The sequence below is a fragment of the Pseudophryne corroboree genome, chromosome 8 (genome assembly GCF_028390025.1).
Source record: "Pseudophryne corroboree isolate aPseCor3 chromosome 8, aPseCor3.hap2, whole genome shotgun sequence".
Lineage (NCBI taxonomy): Eukaryota > Metazoa > Chordata > Amphibia > Anura > Myobatrachidae > Pseudophryne > Pseudophryne corroboree.
The window spans coordinates 189,948,079-189,967,113 of record NC_086451.1 but is presented as its reverse complement, the minus strand read 5'-3'; the positions used below and the strand labels follow the sequence as shown (position 1 = coordinate 189,967,113).

The window sequence follows — 19,035 nt, the reverse complement described above, 5'->3', positions numbered from 1 at the left end:
CCTGCGGCTACTCGGGACTTGGAGGATTCCAAGTTACTGGACGTAGTCAGGGCCCTGAAAATATATGTTTCCAGGACGGCTGGAGTCAGGAATACTGACTCGCTATTTATCCTGTATGCACCCAACAAGCTGGGTGCTTCTGCTTCTAAGCAGACTATTGCTCACTGGATCTGTAGCACGATTCAACTTGCACATTCTGCGGCTGGACTGCCGCATCCTAAATCTGGAAAAGCCCATTCCACGAGGAAAGTGGGCTCTTCTTGGGCGGCTGCCCAAGGAGTCTCGGCGTTACAACTTTGCCGAGCTGCTACTTGGTCGGGTTCAAACACATTTGCAAAATTCTACAAGTTTGATACCCTGGCTGAGGTGGACCTTGAGTTTGCTCATTCGTTGCTGCAGAGTCATCCGCACTCTCCCGCCCGTTTGGGAGCTTTGGTATAATCCCCATGGTCCTTACGGAGTTCCCAGCATCCACTAGGACGTCAGAGAAAATAAGAATTTACTCACCGGTAATTCTATTTCTCGTAGTCCGTAGTGGATGCTGGGCGCCCATCCCAAGTGCGGATTGTCTGCAATACTTGTATATAGTTATTGCTTAACTAAAGGGTTATTGTTATGAGCCATCTGTTCGTGAGGCTCAGTTGTTATTCATACTGTTAACTGGATATAGTATCACGAGTTGTACGGTGTGATTGGTGTGGCTGGTATGAGTCTTACCCGGGATTCCAAATCCCTTCCTTATTGTGTCAGCTCTTCCGGGCACAGTTTCCCTAACTGAGGTCTGGAGGAGGGGCATAGAGGGAGGAGCCAGTGCACACCAGGTAGTCCTAATTCTTTCTCAGAGTGCCCAGTCTCCTTCGGAGCCCGCTATTCCCCATGGTCATTACGGAGTTCCCAGCATCCACTACGGACTACGAGAAATAGAATTACCGGTGAGTAAATTCTTATTTTAATACACAAAGTTATTAAAACTATTGTATTAAATGTCCTTCAGGCTGTGTGTATAAGGTGTATCTGAAACATAAATGAATTGTGTGAATGTACACACACTTTGTTTAATGCACAAAGTTATTTAAAGTATTGGCTAAAGTTACCTTCAGGCTGTTTGTATAAGGTATATATGAAAGATAAATGTAATCTGTGCTTAAACTTGGGTCCCATCCCCATGACATCTCATTATGGTATGCAATTATTCCAAAATACGGAAAACACAGATATCCAAAATACTTCTGGTCCCAAGCATTTTGGATATAGAATACTCAACCTGGATATACTCATGTTGAACACCGCCTACAGAAAAAGAGATATTCAACCTTAAAGAAAGCAGAAGAATATCTATCTTGTGAAAACAAAGAATTATTCAAGGAACTATTTGGACAAGCACGAGAATACACCTTATAGTACCTTATGTGGTAATTGTATGCATTGTGGTAGCGCCTACAGTGCACTTAATCTGTATTCTGTATTTGTATATTGGTAATTGGGAAACACCGGAGCACATTTGGGTGGCTTTTCTTTCCACCAAGCGCTATTGGCTGTTCCAAAAACATTTTTTGCATTGATATTGCATGGTGATACTTGCAATTTTGATGGGCGCTTCTGGGTGGTAAGTGGGTTGACTAGCAGTCGCAGGCATGTAAAAAAGATGTCGTTTCACTAATGCTTGCGGCAGCCATAGACAGTCGGACACTCTACGTCTGCCATATGCAATGTCCAGTAGGGACCTTATAGTGTGTCTTTGTGCGTACACCATCGGAAATGTACCGCAGCTAGTGGATGTCTCAAGATGGGATGGCCATTGGCTGTGACAGTAACATAAAGATGCAGCTGCGACTGCAATAAACAGCAGCTACTGCATTAGCATCCATCTCTGAAGTACTCCCTCTGTGTGCACATCCGACTACAGACCAGTCTCCGTGCAATAGATAGCTCTGATTTCATTATTAGTATGTAAAGTCGCAAATACTTGGGCCCTGCAGAATGCACCAGCCATCCCATACAAGGGAGTGAACCTCATTACTTTCCGGGACCTAACTCCAAATGTTAATATTTTTCAGGTTTTGTCTTCCACTTACTTTTACACATAAAAGCAAGAGTACATTGTTAAGATCTCAGAACAAGATATGGAGATCACTAATATTATCCGTTCAAACAAAGTTTTTTGGTCAGTGACTTCATTGCCATGGGGGAAAGGTGGCCCTCCTTCCATGGTCAAATTTCATCCTAAAATAGGGGTGGATGTATTAAGCCTGGAGAAGTGATAAAAAAAGTGATAAATGGAAGGTGATAATGCACCAGCCAATCAGCTCCTGTCATTTTTCAAACCCGTAATGATTGGCTGGTGTGTTATCACCTTCCACTTATTGCTTCTTTATCACTTCTCCAGGTTTAATACATTGGCCCCATAGTAACCTAAGCATTGTCAAGTGAATTAAAGAAGACAAGTGAGCCTATACGAGGGTGATTAAATAAGTAAGGTACCAGACCTCTCCATTGTGTAACCTGTTTCTGTGACATGACGTTATCACCGTACTCCCTGAGAAGTTGGTGATAAATTTCCGCTGCTAATGTGCCCTGTAGATGCAGAAATCTGCTCATAATAGGCACCTCAATGTTTGACCATGTTTCCACCAGCCCCGCCATCTTAAATCTGGTGTTGGGACAGCATGACTGATATGGGGCGCAGTCTAATGGCTATGAGGGAAAGCAAAGAAATAGAGAACATTACAAATGTGTGGTCCCTTACTTATTGAACCACCCTCATTTAATAAAAGTTAGATTTTAAATAAGACCACCGAATACTGACATCTTTTCTTTTCTCTTATCTGTTGAAACTTAATAGTAAAAGCCACATTACCCAATTTCCACACATTATTACCCTGAAATGATGAGCATATGCATAAGATAGAATACTGTATGTACAGTGTTACTAGTAAGCCCCAGATTTTTAGGCTCTAAAAAAACCTAAAATTATTTTTTTCAATCCATGCTTTAGGATTTTATAGGTTTTAAAAATTTCAGTTTAGGAATTTATAAGTTGTATGAAAAAAACAAAAGAACATGCAACATATATCTTTGAAACACTGTGTCTTTATTACAGATGTGTCCTGCTACTCCCTTGCAACGTTTGCACCCACAATGTGCTATGTCAGTGGTTTCCAAACTTTTTTGAATCACGGCGCCCTAGAATATCAGAATTTTTTTCACGGCACCCCTAGGCCAAAAATGTCTTATTGAGAAACTTAGAAAGAAATATTACATTAAGTAGATCGCATTTATATGTCATCCTTAGGATCAGTTGTGTGGTGAGGGGCAAGATCTGCTTCTGTTTGACCACATATTGTATGACTGGCAGCCACCAGCACTGGTTTTGCCTATTATATTGACCATGAATAATTTGAATTGGTCCTGAACCACCAACCCAGGGCACCCCTGCAAGTGTCCCGAGGCACCCCAGGGAGCCACGGCACCCAGTTTGGGAACCTCTGTGCTATGTGATCCAATTGCAGCTGTGGCTTTCCCATAGAAACAAATGGATTGCATGTACAAGCGAACACTCACGCTTGTGAATCTTGGGAACCGGCAGTCACGTTACATATGCTACACCTCAAGGCTGTAACAGTACACATCTGTACATATGAATTACATATGAAAACTGCTCATTCCACACATTTCCACAATTAATTTATAAAGTTTCATATCAGAATTAGGTATTTTTAGGTTCAACTTCTAACAGTCAACATAGATCATTTTAGGTACCTACTCCCAGATTAGGTAATTTTAGGTCCTGTAGTAATTAAGGGGGACATGTACAGTACTAATCAGTGATAAAAATGGAGAAGTGAGCCAGTGGAGAAGCTGCCCATGGCAACCAATCAGCACTGACATAACATTTAGAATTTGCATGCTATAAACATATAGAGAGCAGCTGATTGGTTGCCATGGGCAGCTTCTCCACTGGCTCACTTCTCCACTTTTATCACTGCTTAGTACATGTCCCCCTAAGTATGTTATTCCCTAGTACATAAAACATAAATAAAAACTGAAATTCTGAGTGTAATGGAAACGAATTAGAATAAGTTAGAACCTAAGAATCCTGGGCTTAGTTATTACTAAATGTGAAAGACAGAATTACCATGTAACATACAATTAAATACATACACAAATACAAAGTAAAAGTATTAATCAAATACAGTTAAATACAAACATATATTGTCTTCCCTTGTGAAATTAAATGGGAATCATCTTTCCGGTCACAATTAGAAATGAGCGGATTCGGTTCCCTGAGAACCGAACCCTACCGGACTTCACTACCCGAGCCTGGATCTGAGTCCGGCTCGAGTTTTCCCACCTGACTCGGAAACCAGAACAATGCAAAACGTCATCATCCCGCTGTCGGATTCTTGCAGGGTTTGGATACTATATAAGGAGCTGTGCGTAGCCGCCATTTTAACTCCGGCATTGGAGAATGTAGCGAGAGGACATGTCTCCATCCTCAGTGTCTGTGCCAGTGTCTGTGTGGGAGGGAAAGTGGGGTGGTGATTCCAGTACTGTCTTATGCTGCATCAGTCCAGTACAGTGGTGCTGTGTTGTCCTGCATCAGTCCAGTGGTGGTGTCTTGTGCTGCATCAGTCCAGTCACAGTGGTGGTCCTCTGCTGCCATATGTCCAGTGCTGCTGTATAAATCCAGGCCAGTGGTGCTGTGTTGTGCAGCATCAGTGCAGTGGTAGTGTCTTGTGCTGCTGTATATGTCCAGTCCAGTGGTGCTGTGTTGTGCAGCATCAGTGCAGTGTTAGTGTCTTGTGTTGCATCAGACCAGTCACAGTGGTTGTGTCCTCTGCTGCCATATGTCCAGTACTGCTGTATAAGTCCAGTCCAGTGGTGCTGTGTTGTCCTGCATCAGTCCAGTGGTGGTATCTTGTGCTGCATCAGTCCAGTCACAGTGGTGGTGTCCTCTGCTGCCATATGTCCAGTGCTACTGTATAAATCCAGTCCAGAGGTGCTGTGTTGTGCAGCATCAGTGCAGTGGTGGTGTCTTGTGCTGCATCAGACCAGTCACAGTGGTGGTCCTCTGCTGCCATATGTCCAGTGCTGCTGTATAAATCCAGGCCAGTGGTGCTGTGTTGTGCAGCATCAGTGCAGTGGTGGTGTCTTGTGCTGCATCAGACCAGTCACAGTGGTGGTCCTCTGCTGCCATATGTCCAGTACTGCTGTATAAGTCCAGTCCAGTGGTGCTGTGTTGTGCTGCATCAGTTCAGAGGTAGAGTGTTGTGCTGCATCAGTCCAGTCACAGTGGTGGTCCTCTGCTGCCATATGTCCAGTGCTGCTGTATAAGTCCAGTCCATTGCAGTGGTGCTGTGTTGTCCTGCATCAGTCCAGTGGTGGTGTCCCTGTGCTGCTGTATAAGTCCAGTGTTACTGCCGTATATGGGGGTCATTCCGAGTTGTTCGCTCGTTGCCGATTTTTGCTATGCTGCGATTAGTTGCAAATTGCGCATGCGCAAGGCACGCAGGGCGCATGCACTTAGTTATTTAACATAAAACTTAGCAGTTTTGCTGTGGCTTCTGCGGCGCTTTTCAGTCGCACTGCTGTTCGGTAAATGATTGACAGGAAAGGGGCATTTCTGGGCGGCAACTCAACGTTTTCCCGGTGTTTGCTAAAAAACGCAGACGTGTCAGGGAAAAATGCGGGAGTGTCTGGAGAAACGGTGGAGTGGCTGGCCGAACGCAGGGCGTGTTTGTGACGTCAAACCAGGAACTAAACGGGCTGAGCTGATCGCAATCTGTGAGTAGGTCCGGAGCTACTCAGAAACTGCTAAGAATTATTTATTAGCAATTTTGCTAATTTTTCGTTCGCTAATCTGCTATGCTAAGATACACTCCCAGAGGGCGGCGGCCTAGCGTGTGCAATGCTGCTAAAAGCAGCTAGCAAGCGAACAACACGGAATGAGGGCCTATGTCCAGTGATACTGCCGTATATGTCCAGTGATACTGCCGTATACGTCCAGTGATACTGCCGTATAAATCCAGTGATACTGCTGTATATGTTCAGTGGTACTGGCGTGTAAATCCATTAATTCTTTTCCATTATTCAGCTATTTCATTTCTAGTCTAATTTTGTCTGCATTTGGTGGGTTATCCATTATATCACTGCAATATTGATGTGAAATGATGTCAATTATTATTATTATTATCCTTTATTTATATGGCGCCACAAGGGTTCCGCAGTGCCCAATTACAGAGTACATAAATAAATAATCAAAACAGGAAAACAGCAACTTACAGTTGAAGATGATATAGAACAAGTACAGGGTAAATAAACATAGCTACATCAGCAGATGACACTGGAATAAGTATCAGGTGGCAGAAGACTGCTGGATGTGGTACAAAGTAAGAAAAAGGATAAGCACATGAGGAAAGAGAGCCCTGCTCGTGAGAGCTTACATTTGTAAATTATAATAGGAGGATGGGGAATGGAGGAGTTTGGTGACAGTGATGTTAGTGGGGATGCAGAAGGGATGCTGAGTTCTCTGAGAATAACAGTGGGTAGGACAGTTGAAAGGAGCTGGGAAAGTCAGATGGTAAACATATCAAAGAATTGGAAGACAAGGCCAGGGTTGCAGAAAACTATAGTGTTGTGGAGATGGAATGGAGAGGAGGAGAGCTGTATGGAATTAACTTCAAAGTAGATGAAAGATAGGGATATTTCAGGAAGGATACACTAGAGTCAGCCAAGATGCAGTGGGTGATATTCAAATGATATATCATGCCCAATCTCCTTTCTAAAATGATCCCCATTATCGCGCATATCGCACCCATAGTAATCATGTTTAGCTGTGTAAAGGGTTGGGTGCCTCGCTACCCCAGGAGGGGTAGTGAGCTGAAATGATTATACCACGCCCCCAAGGGCAGAAACAGAACGCGTGTGGAAGGGGGTAAAATAATTTAATGCCACCCAGTAAGTCATCTGATCCATTGGAAGTCATCAGGATGAGGATGTTAGGAGTAGGAGAGACCTCCATAGGAGAGTACAGCAGTGGATGCAGTTTTGGAGGTAAAGATCAGGTTTCAGTAAAAGATACTAGACTGAATAAGAAACAGAGGAAAAGATTGTGGATAGTAGAAGAGAGAGGTTGAGAGATTGTTAAATTAGTTATGTCAATAGCCCAGATGACATGTACATTTTCTAGCCAATATGTACTTTTTTTTTTGTCATATACATTTTTTATTGAGTTTTCAAAGAAATTCTTTTCACATACAAAGAACCAACATTCCCATATCCATTGTAGAAAGAGGTAATAAAACAGCATAGAGCAAACAGTGGTAAAACATACAATGCCACAAAAGGCGCAGGAATCAAATAATTTCGACACATACATTTCTGTGCTTCATAAGAGATATGTTGGCATACATAATTACAATAAGAGACTTATGAGAAAAGGAAGAAAGTTAACTTACAGAAGCATAGAGAAAGAAGCAGAATAGAGTAGGAAGAGGGAAAAGAGAGAGAAAGAAAAAGGTGGTGGTGGGGGGGGGAGATCGTATCATGAAGACCACTAAGATCAGGCAGTAAAGGTACCTATAACATTTTGCAAGTATCCCGTGTTAACGCAATATTGAAATTTAGGAAAGCCGAAGCAAGACGAAGTATCACCAATGTCACACCGGGTACTTCTTTACTAAAATCATAACTTAGACAGTGTCATATCGCATCGGCTATACAGTAATATAAGGATTCTGAGATATAGGAAAGCTATCATACCGTGGAAATAAGCAGTAATTGCCCATCCCCGTCAAGGATCAAATAACACGGAGCATCTGTTCATGTTGATTCCATTCATTTGACCCAAAACGTGCAAAGATTCGAGACTGCATATCAAGGGATAAAATTATGACATACGGTTTCCATTTCTTATAGAAGAGCAATATGCCCCTCTCAACATTAGGAAGAGTATAATACCTATCGTAATACAGGATCCTCAACAGTTTCTGATGCACTTCCCGCAGGGAAGGGGCATGCTTATAAATCCAATATTTAAGTATAACCTGTTTAGAGATTGTGACCATTAGTGTTAAAAACGGGTATAAGTGTGTATGTCTCTTGTCGAGATTCCAAGGTGTAAAATCTGCTAATAGTAAAGCTTGTGGAAGAAGAGTGGCTCTAATACCATAAGTACGCTTAATATATTGAACTATTTTGTTCCAGAATTTCTTTATAACTCCACACTCCCAGAAGTTGTGAAAGAATGTAGCTGAAGAGTGAGAACGCTTCAAGCATCTTCCAGATTCTTCCGGAACAAAATGTTTCCTCTGAGCTTGTGAGATGTATGCTCTGTAAATTGTTTTAATGTGTACTTCTTGTAAAGAGGAAGCTTGTAATAATCGTAACATCTTGTCAAACTGATCAAATATACCTGTTGAGTCACCTATAGTGGGAATAAACTGTGTCCATGACAGCACGACCTGACTTTGTATTTTTTCATTATTCGCAGCAACCAGCTTATGATATAACAGTCTTGTTTTGTATGGTCGATTACCTGCTCCTTGCAGTATAGAGAACAAAGGGTCTGAGTGTAACAAATGAGTCATATCTACTGACAGTGATAAAATATAATGCCTAATCTGTAAGTATGCGTATAGAGAGGATCTATGTACGCCATACCGCTCCTGTACACCTATAAAGGAAAGCATAACACCTCCTGGATCGAACACGTCTGCTATCTTTTTAATACCTTTTAGTTGTAGACAGTAAAAGACCGCATCACCCAATCCAGGCAGAAACATAGGATTACCCCATAAAGGTAACAAATGAGAATAGTTAGGATTTCTATTTAATCTCTTGTTTAGAGCCTCCAGGAAGCGTATGTGTCCCGGCACAGCAAATGGTTTCGGGCGGTAAGGGGGATTTTAGATTCGGGCATATGCAGTAAAGCTCCTGGGGAAAATGGTGCCATCACAGCACAATACAAGGGATACAATGTGTATCGAATCAATCTAATATGTATCGAAAATGGACAGAGTGTGAAAATTGCATAACATCTGGCAAGCCGATCCCCCCTTTTGCACGTGGTAATTTCAGATGCGCATTAGAAATCCTACTCTTTCCTTCCTTCCAGATAAATTTACTAAATTTCTCGACGAGGATGATATCCGCTCTGGACAGACGTATCGGTAACATATGAATCAGATATGATAGCTGGGGGAAGAGTACCGATTTAATCAGTGCGTTCCGTCCTAACATTGACAACGGCAGAAATCTCCATGTGTGAATTTTTCTCGACATAGCAAGTATTGTAGGGGTATAGTTGAGTCTATATAAGTCATATATTTTTACATGGATCTGAATACCCAAGTATTTTACTGCTGTAGTGGCTACTCTTAGATTGTGAAGTGGACCTAGTGAGGCCAGTTATGTGGGTTCTTAAAGGGATGAGTTCAGATTTTTGAATATTTGCTTTATAACCCGAGAATTTACCAAAGTCAGTAATCAAACTAAATACCACAGGCAATGTTTCATGAGGATTCGAGGCGAATAGTAACATGTCATCTGCGAACAATGAGATGCGAAGATCCACTTCTCTAATCTTGATACCCTGCTATAAGGGTGACTGCCGGATGGCAATAGCTAGGGTCTCCAAGGCCAGCACGAACAGGAGAGGTGAGAGTGGGCAGCCCTGTCTGGTGCCCCGATAAATAGGGAACGCTGGTGACAGAAAACCATTGCATAAAACATGAGTATTAGAGTTTGTATACAATGTTTTGATAAAATGTATAAAATCATGGGGGATGCCAAATCGTTGCATTGTGTCATACAGGTGTTCCCAATGCACCATGTCAAAGGCTTTTTCCGCGTCCAATGACAAAATCACTGCAGGAATCTTTGGCAACTCACGCTGGGATATATCTATCGCTGTTAACACTTTCCTGATGCTGACCACAGAGGATCTGCCCGCTATAAAGCCTGTCTGATCACAGTGGATCAAAGTGGGTAATACTGATTTAAGCCTTTCCGCTAATATTTTGGTTAGAAGTTTATAATCTAAGTTGAGCAAGGAGATTGGTCTATACGACCTCGGATCAGATAAGTCTCTTCCCACTTTGGGAAGGACATTAAGCACTGCCGAATTAAAGTATAGTAGCATATTCCTGGTGGTCAAGATACTGTTAAACACTTTAGTAAGTAGGGGGATCAGCCTAGGGGCCAGTAATTTATAGTATTCGGATGTGAGGCCGTCCAGGCCGGTGCTTTGCCGGTTTTAAGGTTCGCGATGGCCTTGGATACCTCCGTCTCAGAGATGGCCAGGATCAGCTGATCCCTATGTCCTTTCGATAACTGGTGGACTGGTAAGTTCTCCCAAAATAATTTTACATCTGGGTTTGGCGGTGGGGGTTCTGAATATAAGTCCATGTAAAAATGTTTGCATTATCTGGGAAATCTGAACACTATCCGTTGTAACTGAACCCGTGCTAGTCTTAAGAGTATGTACAAGCATAGGTGACCTTTGTCCTCTTAGTAAACTGGTGAGGAGTTTTCCTGATTTATTGCCAAAACGTTGGAATTTGGCATATTTTTTAAAAGTATGACGGGATTCCATTTTGGCAAACAAACTCCACACTCGCCTTTGAGTAATTGTCTCTGTTCACTGCTGTCGGGGAAGTTTTATAAACTTTAGGGGTATAGGAATTAATTTCACCCCGTAAGACTGTTTTAGAGGCCTGCCAGAATAACTGTGGCAATTCTAATAAAGTACTCTCATTATTAGCCAAGTAAGAGTCCCAGGCCTCAATAAGCATCCCTCTAAAATCAAGAGATAATGCCATTGATGATGGGAATCTCCAAGATCGGAAAGGACACCTATCTGTCTGTAATGTCATGTCCAACCACACTACTGCATGATCGGATATTGTGATGGGCTCAATACCTACTGTCGTTATATTGGGCATTAATGTTATGGAGGGCAGCAAGTAGTCAATCCTAGATAGCGTGTTATGTGCCGCCGAGAGGCACGTATATGCCCTATACCAATATGTATGTAACCCCTGTTTACCTTTCTTCAGGGAACTAACGTTTCAGGTAAGTTAAGTGCCTCCACCCAAACTTATTGACTGTAATATAATATTTATATATATATATATATATATATATATATATATATATATATATATGTATAGTATTTGGGTAAGTTTGGGAAAACCCATATATATGTCATACAATTACTGCTGTACCTATAAAGGTTTACCTGTATTCTCTGGATTCCTGTCACTTTTCTTGACTTCAAGGTAAGTGAAACACAGTACCACAATGCCTGTATATTTTAAAGTATTTACTGTTTCAAAGATTTGCTCATTAGCATCATATTACACATGGCTTCAACCTTCGATATGACACGGCCTATAATTTACATCATGTCACTATTAACGGTAAGGTATAACAATCCTATACAAGGTAAATATTATTGACCAGTTACTACCCCACAAATAGTATTTCAATTACTATTATAATAATATTTTAACGGTAAACTGTATTGCATTTACAATCATTACTGTAGCAATTTTATTAACTTATATTCTCTAGCTGTATTATAATAATTCATAATATTTACAACTTATTAGTATAGTAGTCTTTATGGGAGATATATATATGCATATATATGTTTCTATATTTCCTTTACTCCTATATGAGTGGAGAAGCTGATCCTCAGTTAAGAATGGGATCTATCTGTCTGTTAATCCAGAATTGACTCAAAAAGTATCCTTTTTCCTGCCTATTGGAGTTGTTGAGACAAATTAGTTACTTGTACTAAGAAACGTATCCTCTTAATGATACATAAGTATTATTGTATCCAACTGGTATCCACTGTTGAAATCCTGAGGTGAATGAATAATAACTGAGAATACCAAGTCTATCCACTAGATGTCACTACAAGTAAACTTTCCAGATGGAGTTTATAGAAGTAGCAGCATAGTCTCTACCGTAATGTGGAAACTGTTAATTACTGTCTGCTCTTACCACTGTTAATAATAGCTCTCCTTGACTATTATGTACGCTATTATCAAGTGTCAATAAACAATTTATTGCTGATAATACCCCTCTCTGTTATGAGTCATTTGGCAGATACTGGATTTAATAGATAGTATATATATATCTCTCTCTCCTTACGAATAGTCAATATGGGGGATAAGTTCAGCAGCCTTGTAAAACTCTAGTCTCATTAGAGGTGTTTTTTTTTCTAATATAATAGGTGTAGGAATCCTGTGTGCTGCAGCTGTATTAGTATTAATAAGTGCTGACCTATAGTGATTGTGTGCAGAGTTTCACAGACCTCTGATGGCTTCTCAATCAGCTCCAGCCAATTGCGCAAGGTTATCCGTAGTAGCCACGCCCCCCGGGCGCTCTGATTGGCAGACCTTCAATCTTTAGGATCATACAGGTAGCAGCGTCGGCATCCCGGCTATGCTTCGCTATAGCGACCCGTTATAGATGGTAAGTATGTTCATCTGAGGGGATGGCCAGCTCTCTCTGACACCTTGAAATAATGGAGGAGGCTGCGCTGGCACTTCACCGGGTCACTTCTCGATGCAGCCCGGCACCTGAGCCGCTTCTCCGTCACTCCCCCAAGCTGCCACTCCACCTCGGGCACCGCCTCTTCAGCTGACCGCACCTCTCTCATAGGCTCGGCCAGCGGCTCCTAGAACAGTGCACTACCGCCCACTGTTGCCTCCCCCTCACCCCCAGCAACCGCCAAGAGTTTACAGCTCAAATAGCGGCGCTGGAGAAGGGGAAACAGCTCCAGAGGCTGCGCACTCGAAAAAGACCCCCTCTCAACCGAAGGCTCCCTTATTTATATTCCAGGGTCTAGTCGCGCGACGCGGGTACTTCCCGCCGAGGTCGCGCGAGTCACCTGCATATACATGTGCCCAGCTTCACCTCAGGGCACCTGTCCTCCAATCAGGTGAGAAGCGCTTTCAATCTAGTTCAATGGAACATGTTCACCTCACATTTATGATGCATATGGGAATACCCACACAAAGTTCCATAGTACCTTAATAAGTTTGCACCTCTATACCACACCATGTATATTACTCAGCTATATATCTCCAATGTATACTTATTCAACTATATTCACTGGTTTTAAATAAATATAAATAACTGAGTACAGATTTAGATTAACTATACACATAGGCACATTAATCATTTCTCTCATATGCCAAATTCCTAGCAATGAGACGTACCTAATATACGTCCACAAATGTGTGAGATATGTAGATAATGTCTATGCTACATTCTCCCCCTGGTGATCTGCATAATTCTTCATACCCCTTTACTCAGATCACCACATATGCTCTCCTTTCAATGGTTTATACTCAAAGTATGGCCAGGTGAATACTATACTTGAGTGTATTACTTGAGGTAAGTATACAGGATTACCTAATTCTGGATAAGTTAAAATTAATGGAGGCCTTCGTTCTCTGTATATCCTATACCTTCCCCCTATCTCCTCACCTGCATCTGGAGTTACTGGCTCATCGTAAAGGTCACTTATTGGAATACCCACTGAGTCATTAGACTCACATTCTGAGACCAGTTCCCTTTCTAACACTATACCACTCCCTTTACTATTTCTGGAGGACATAACATATTCCTTTCCCAAAGGAGTCTCCTCTAAAACCTGGTGTGGGTCACACTTGTTATGCTGGTAGACATTGCTTGACTTATTATTATCATAATAAAAATATCCCGCACCTTCATCAGTGTAATTGGTCTCATCATTATTTTCACCAGGGCTTTCTTCTATTTGTTTTTGGCTATCTGTAGATCTCATTCTTCCACTATTTTTCTAATTAGATCATCTCAGTGGTGTTGCTTTAACAACCTCAGGAAGACGAAGATTTTGTGATATAGGCAAGAGATGCTGTCGGTGGTATGTGAGAACTGTTCCCTCCCCCGACTCTGGCCGTAGTTTATAAACGGCTATGTTGGGTAATTGATCTATTACCACATATGGATCAGGCCTCCATCGATATGCTAATTTTCATCATCTGGGGAGTCCCAGTTGCTGTACTAGCACTCGATCTCCTTCCCTTAATACATTTTCCTTTACGCGTAAGTCATGTTTGATCTTGTTTTTGGCCCCCGCTTTTCTGGAAGCTTCCTGAGCTATTTTATATGCATATTTAAGCTCTTTTCGTAATTTAATTATATATTGAGAATGAGTTTGTCCATCAGCATCCTGGGAGGGAAGTCCTAATGAGACATCTATGGGCAGTCGGGCTTCCCGCCCAAACATTAATTCATATGGGGAGTACCCAGTGGATTCATTCCTAGTGCAATTATAGGCATGCACTAGGTGACATATCCTTCTACTCCACTGTGTTTGGCACATGGGGTCCAAGGTGCCCATCATATCAAGCAGGGTGTGGTTAAACCGCTCTGGCTGAGGATTACCCTGTGGGTGGTAAGGAGTAGTCCGGGATTTCTTAATCCCACAGCACAGACAGAGCTCCCGAATAACTCTTCCTTTAAAATCCCGCCCCTGGTCGGAGTGCAATCGGGCTGGTAAACCATAGTGAACAAAGAACCTTTCCCATAAAGTTTTGGCTACGGTAACGGCCCTTTGATCAGAAGTAACATAAGCCTGGGCATAACGGGTGAAGTGATCCGTTACTACAAGTCTGTTACATTCCTTCCCAGGTGACGTTTCCAATGATAAATAATCAATGCATACTAGATCCATGGGACCATGGCTCTGAAGATTAACAAGAGAAGCGGACTTGGTGGGGAGAGTCTTCCTCAAAATACAGCTACCACAGGTCCTACAGTAGTTTTCAATATCCTGTTCCATCAAGGGCCAGTAAAACCGATCAGTTATCAGTCCCTTTGTCTTTTCTACCCCGAGATGGCCGTGCTGATCATGTAATGCTTTCAAAATAGTTTTTCTATAACACCGTGGAGTAACTAATTGTAATTTAAATTTCCCATTGGATTTAACTAATTCACGGTACAGTATTCCATTCTTTAGAGTTAATTGCTTTATTTGCCGCATCAGTAACTTGGAGGCATGTGTTAGAGAACTCATATCACGTTCAGCACGACCAGACTCAAGACAGAGTATAGCAATGGAGATATCAGGATCATTCCGTTGTTCCATACGGATCTTTCCCTGACCTATATGTGGCAAGCCCCCTAATTCTAGTTGGCTTAACCAACAATAGGCCAGAGGTAAAGCATTGTCAGAGGCTCCAAGGGCACTAATGCATTCCCCACTTTCTGCCATTACACATGGGATGTTAAAACACAATCCCTTAATGGTAGTTGCAGGAACTTCAATCCACTCAGATCTATCTATTTCACTCTTGATTCTAGATAATCTAGACAAAGAATCTGCATCTATGTTGTTGATGCCTGGGCGATATTTAATCTTGAAATCATAGATAGACAAAGCAGCTAACCACCTGTGCCCTGTGGCATCTAATTTAGCGGTGGTAAGCACATAGGTCAGGGGGTTATTGTCAGTGAACACCTCAAAACTTGCCCCATACAGATACTCATGAAATCTATCAGCAACAGCCCATTTAAGAGCAAGGAACTCTAATTTGTGTACAGGATATCTCCTCTCACTATTGGACAATCCCCGGCTGATATAAGATACCGGTTGTAACTTTCCTTCATGAGTTTGGTACAACACTGCCCCTAGACCATCAAGGGATGCATCCACATGTAATGTATAAGGCAGAGTGGGGTCAACATAGGCCAATACAGGAGCATTGGTAAGACTCCATTTTAATTTAAGGAAGGCCTCTTCACACTCATGTGTCCATCTATCCCCAAACTCTTCAGATGGTTTAAAATATCCCTCCTTTTTACATGATGAGACCTTTGTGGTTTTACCAACTGGCGGATACCCCTTGGTCAAATCAGTGAGAGGGCGACATATTACAGAATAATAGGGCACAAAGCGGCGATAGTACCCACAAAACCCAAGGAATGATCTTAACTCCTTTAATTTTGTGGGTCTAGGCCACCCGTTCACAGCTTCAACTTTAGTTGGATCGCTAGAAATACCCTGTCGACTCACCACATGTCCCAAGTAAGTCACAGAGGGCAGGCAGAACTTACATTTGTCCACAGAAAGTTTAAAGCCTTTCTTCAATAATCTATCCAGTACCTTGAGCAGACGGTGGTTATGTTCCTGCAGTGAGGACCCAAAAACGATAATATCATCAAGGTAAACTAATACCTCACGATAATTCATATCACCCACCGTCTGCTCCATGGTTCTCTGAAAGGTGGCTGGGGCACCCTTGATTCCCTGAGGCATCTTTAAAAATTCAAAGAAACCCAAAGGACAAATGAAAGCGGTCTTCTCTCTATCCTGGTGACTCATAGGTATTTGGTAATACCCACTCCGCAGGTCCAACACAGTGAACCACTGACTCCCCTGCAAACAGTCCAATGCCTCCTCTATCCTAGGAACAGTGTACTGATCAGGCACAGTGCGTTGGTTAAGTGTGCGATAATCAATACACATTCGAATTTTGCCATTTTTTTACGGCCCACTACGATAGGGGATACATATGGACTTTCAGAGTGTTGAATAACTTCTGTTTCCAAGAGAGTTTGAAGATGCTGTCTGACATCATCAAAATCTGCAGGAGCAAGTCTGCGTGACCTCTCCCTGAAAGGAGTCTCATCAGTCAGTTTTATACAGTGTTCCACTCCTTCTGCTTTTCCCAGATCCCATTCGCCAAGAGAGAAGACATGCTCTCGTTCCATCAATTCCTCACATAAAGTATTTCGTTCTGCCAACCCAATGTCACTCCCCTGGAAACATGGAGTTAAATCTTCGATGGACTGACCCCGAACCAGAGAGGACTCTCTGTGCTCAGACTCCCCTTCCCTGTATTTCTCATGGCAAGTCGACATAGTAATAACGGTGGCTTCCCTACACATTTTTAAACACCAATCACTGAGGACCCTGAATAAATGAGCATTAGTCCCGATGATCACTGGCATTACAGTTTTATCACCTGGGGATTCTGGGCATACCAGAGCAATTAGAGGTAAAGGCTCCGACACACCCATGAATCCCTCCGGAAACTCTATATTAACTACCACATAACCTAAATAAGGGTATTTCTGTTCACTTAATCCCCATATTACCAGTCCTTCCAGGGGCATGATAGGGACATCAGATAGATAATGTTTATACCAATGCTCGAATATAATGAACACCTGGGACCCACTGTCCAACAAAACAGGGCATGGATGTCCATTTAATTTAATGACCACACGTGGAGCAGGTCCTATCATACCATCCGGAATGGAACTACTCCACTGGGTACTCCCCATTGAATCTACATCTAATTTCTGGGAGACGGTGAGTGGCCCGCCGATCTCCCACCATCGTTTCCCTGAGGAAGAGAATTATCTAACTGAACATTAGTTCCTTCAGTTATTTCCCATCCTAAGGAACATTCCATTGCTCTATGTCCTAGCTGCCCGCATCGGAAACACCCTCTATTTATAAAGCTTCCACCTCTCCTAAAATTTCTTCTACCACTGTTACTTCCCCGAGGGGAATTACTTGGAGGTAACGTTGGAGAGTACCACCCTTTGATTTAGGGCAAGTATAAGCTGGTCTATTTTCTTGTTTTGTTCCATTACCATGGAAACTAACTTATCCTCCCGTGACCCTTGGGCCTCAGGGGAGGGTACCACCACTTTTACAGCCTTGGCATGAGTCTTTTCTCTAGTAGCAATTAAAGCTTCCTCCTGAGTAATCTCCTTAATTAAATCATTATGGGTAGGACTTCCTAATAATAAAGCTGTACAACGCAACCGTTGAGCTACAGGGTCAGTTGTTAACGCTCCCCTAATTAACTGTTTCAATCGGCTGCTATTAGCTTCAGCAGGAGCTAACCCTCCTTTATCTATAATTTTATGGATTAATTTATCTAGTCTATACACATACTGCGATAACTTTTCCCCTGTCTCCTGATAGGTATGGTGAAATCTGGCAACCAAATCACCTACATCCTCCAATATCCAATATGTGTAATCTAAGGCCTGGAAGTAGTCAGCTACCGCAGCTTCGGGATTACTTTTTCTAGTAGCCTGAATAATTCCCATAGCGGGTCCCCGTAGACTTTCCACTATTCTTTGTTTCTTTATATGATCAGGACAATGCCACTCCTCAGACTGTTGTATGGCTGTCTCTCTCCACGCCTCATAAGATTCCTCGCCTACAGGCACAGGAAGTATTCCCGAAAAAAGCCTCAATCGCCTATAGCTACCCTCATAGTGCCACCGTTCTAATTGATGTACTACTTTATTAGCTATAACCTCTAACTGATTCCCTATCTTTTCCTCAAGGCCCTGAGATTGACTACCTTCTCCCACAGCTGCAGAGGGATCTCCACTAGCTGAATAAGACATGTCACCCACCATTAATGGTTCAGCAGCCCTTTCACTGCTGTCCTTTTCAGGCCATAAAATTTTCCACCTGCGCTCAGCGTTAGACCTCACAGCCACCACTTTTGGAAGCAACTCAGACTCTAAATCATGACTAGTAGTTATTAATACAGCACTCATCTCTCCACTTTCTCTAAACTGTTTATCAGCAATCCGTGGTTGCTTTATCCCAAAAAGAAATAGCATCTCTGTCATAATAGTACCATCCGTGGTGTATGTGAGATCCCCTATCAATACAAAACTCCTTTCAGGAATTACTCCCTTCCTTATACACCAATCAAAGGCGTCACTCCTTGTATATTGGGTCATTCTGCTACTGTGCTTCACCTATCCCTGAGTAACTTACAAAATGATCTCATGCGGTGCCTCCAAATGTAACCCCTGTTTACCTTTCTTCAGGGAACTAACGTTTCAGGTAAGTTAAGTGCCTCCACCCAAACTTATTGACTGTAACATAATATATATATATATATATATATATATATATATATATGTATAGTATTTGGGTAAGTTTGGGAAAACCCATATATATGTCATACAATTACTGCTGTACCTATAAAGGTT

At 42.2% G+C, this 19,035-nt stretch overlaps 1 protein-coding gene across 1 annotated transcript; it reads right to left on the bottom strand.

The window, feature by feature from the left end:
* Positions 1-17,580: 17,580 nt before the first annotated feature.
* LOC134949803 (paraneoplastic antigen Ma1 homolog) lies at positions 17,581-18,666 on the bottom strand. The gene has a single exon (XM_063938528.1). The coding sequence runs from the start codon at positions 18,664-18,666 to the stop codon at positions 17,581-17,583; it is 1,086 nt and encodes a 361-aa protein (XP_063794598.1).
* Positions 18,667-19,035: the final 369 nt, after the last annotated feature.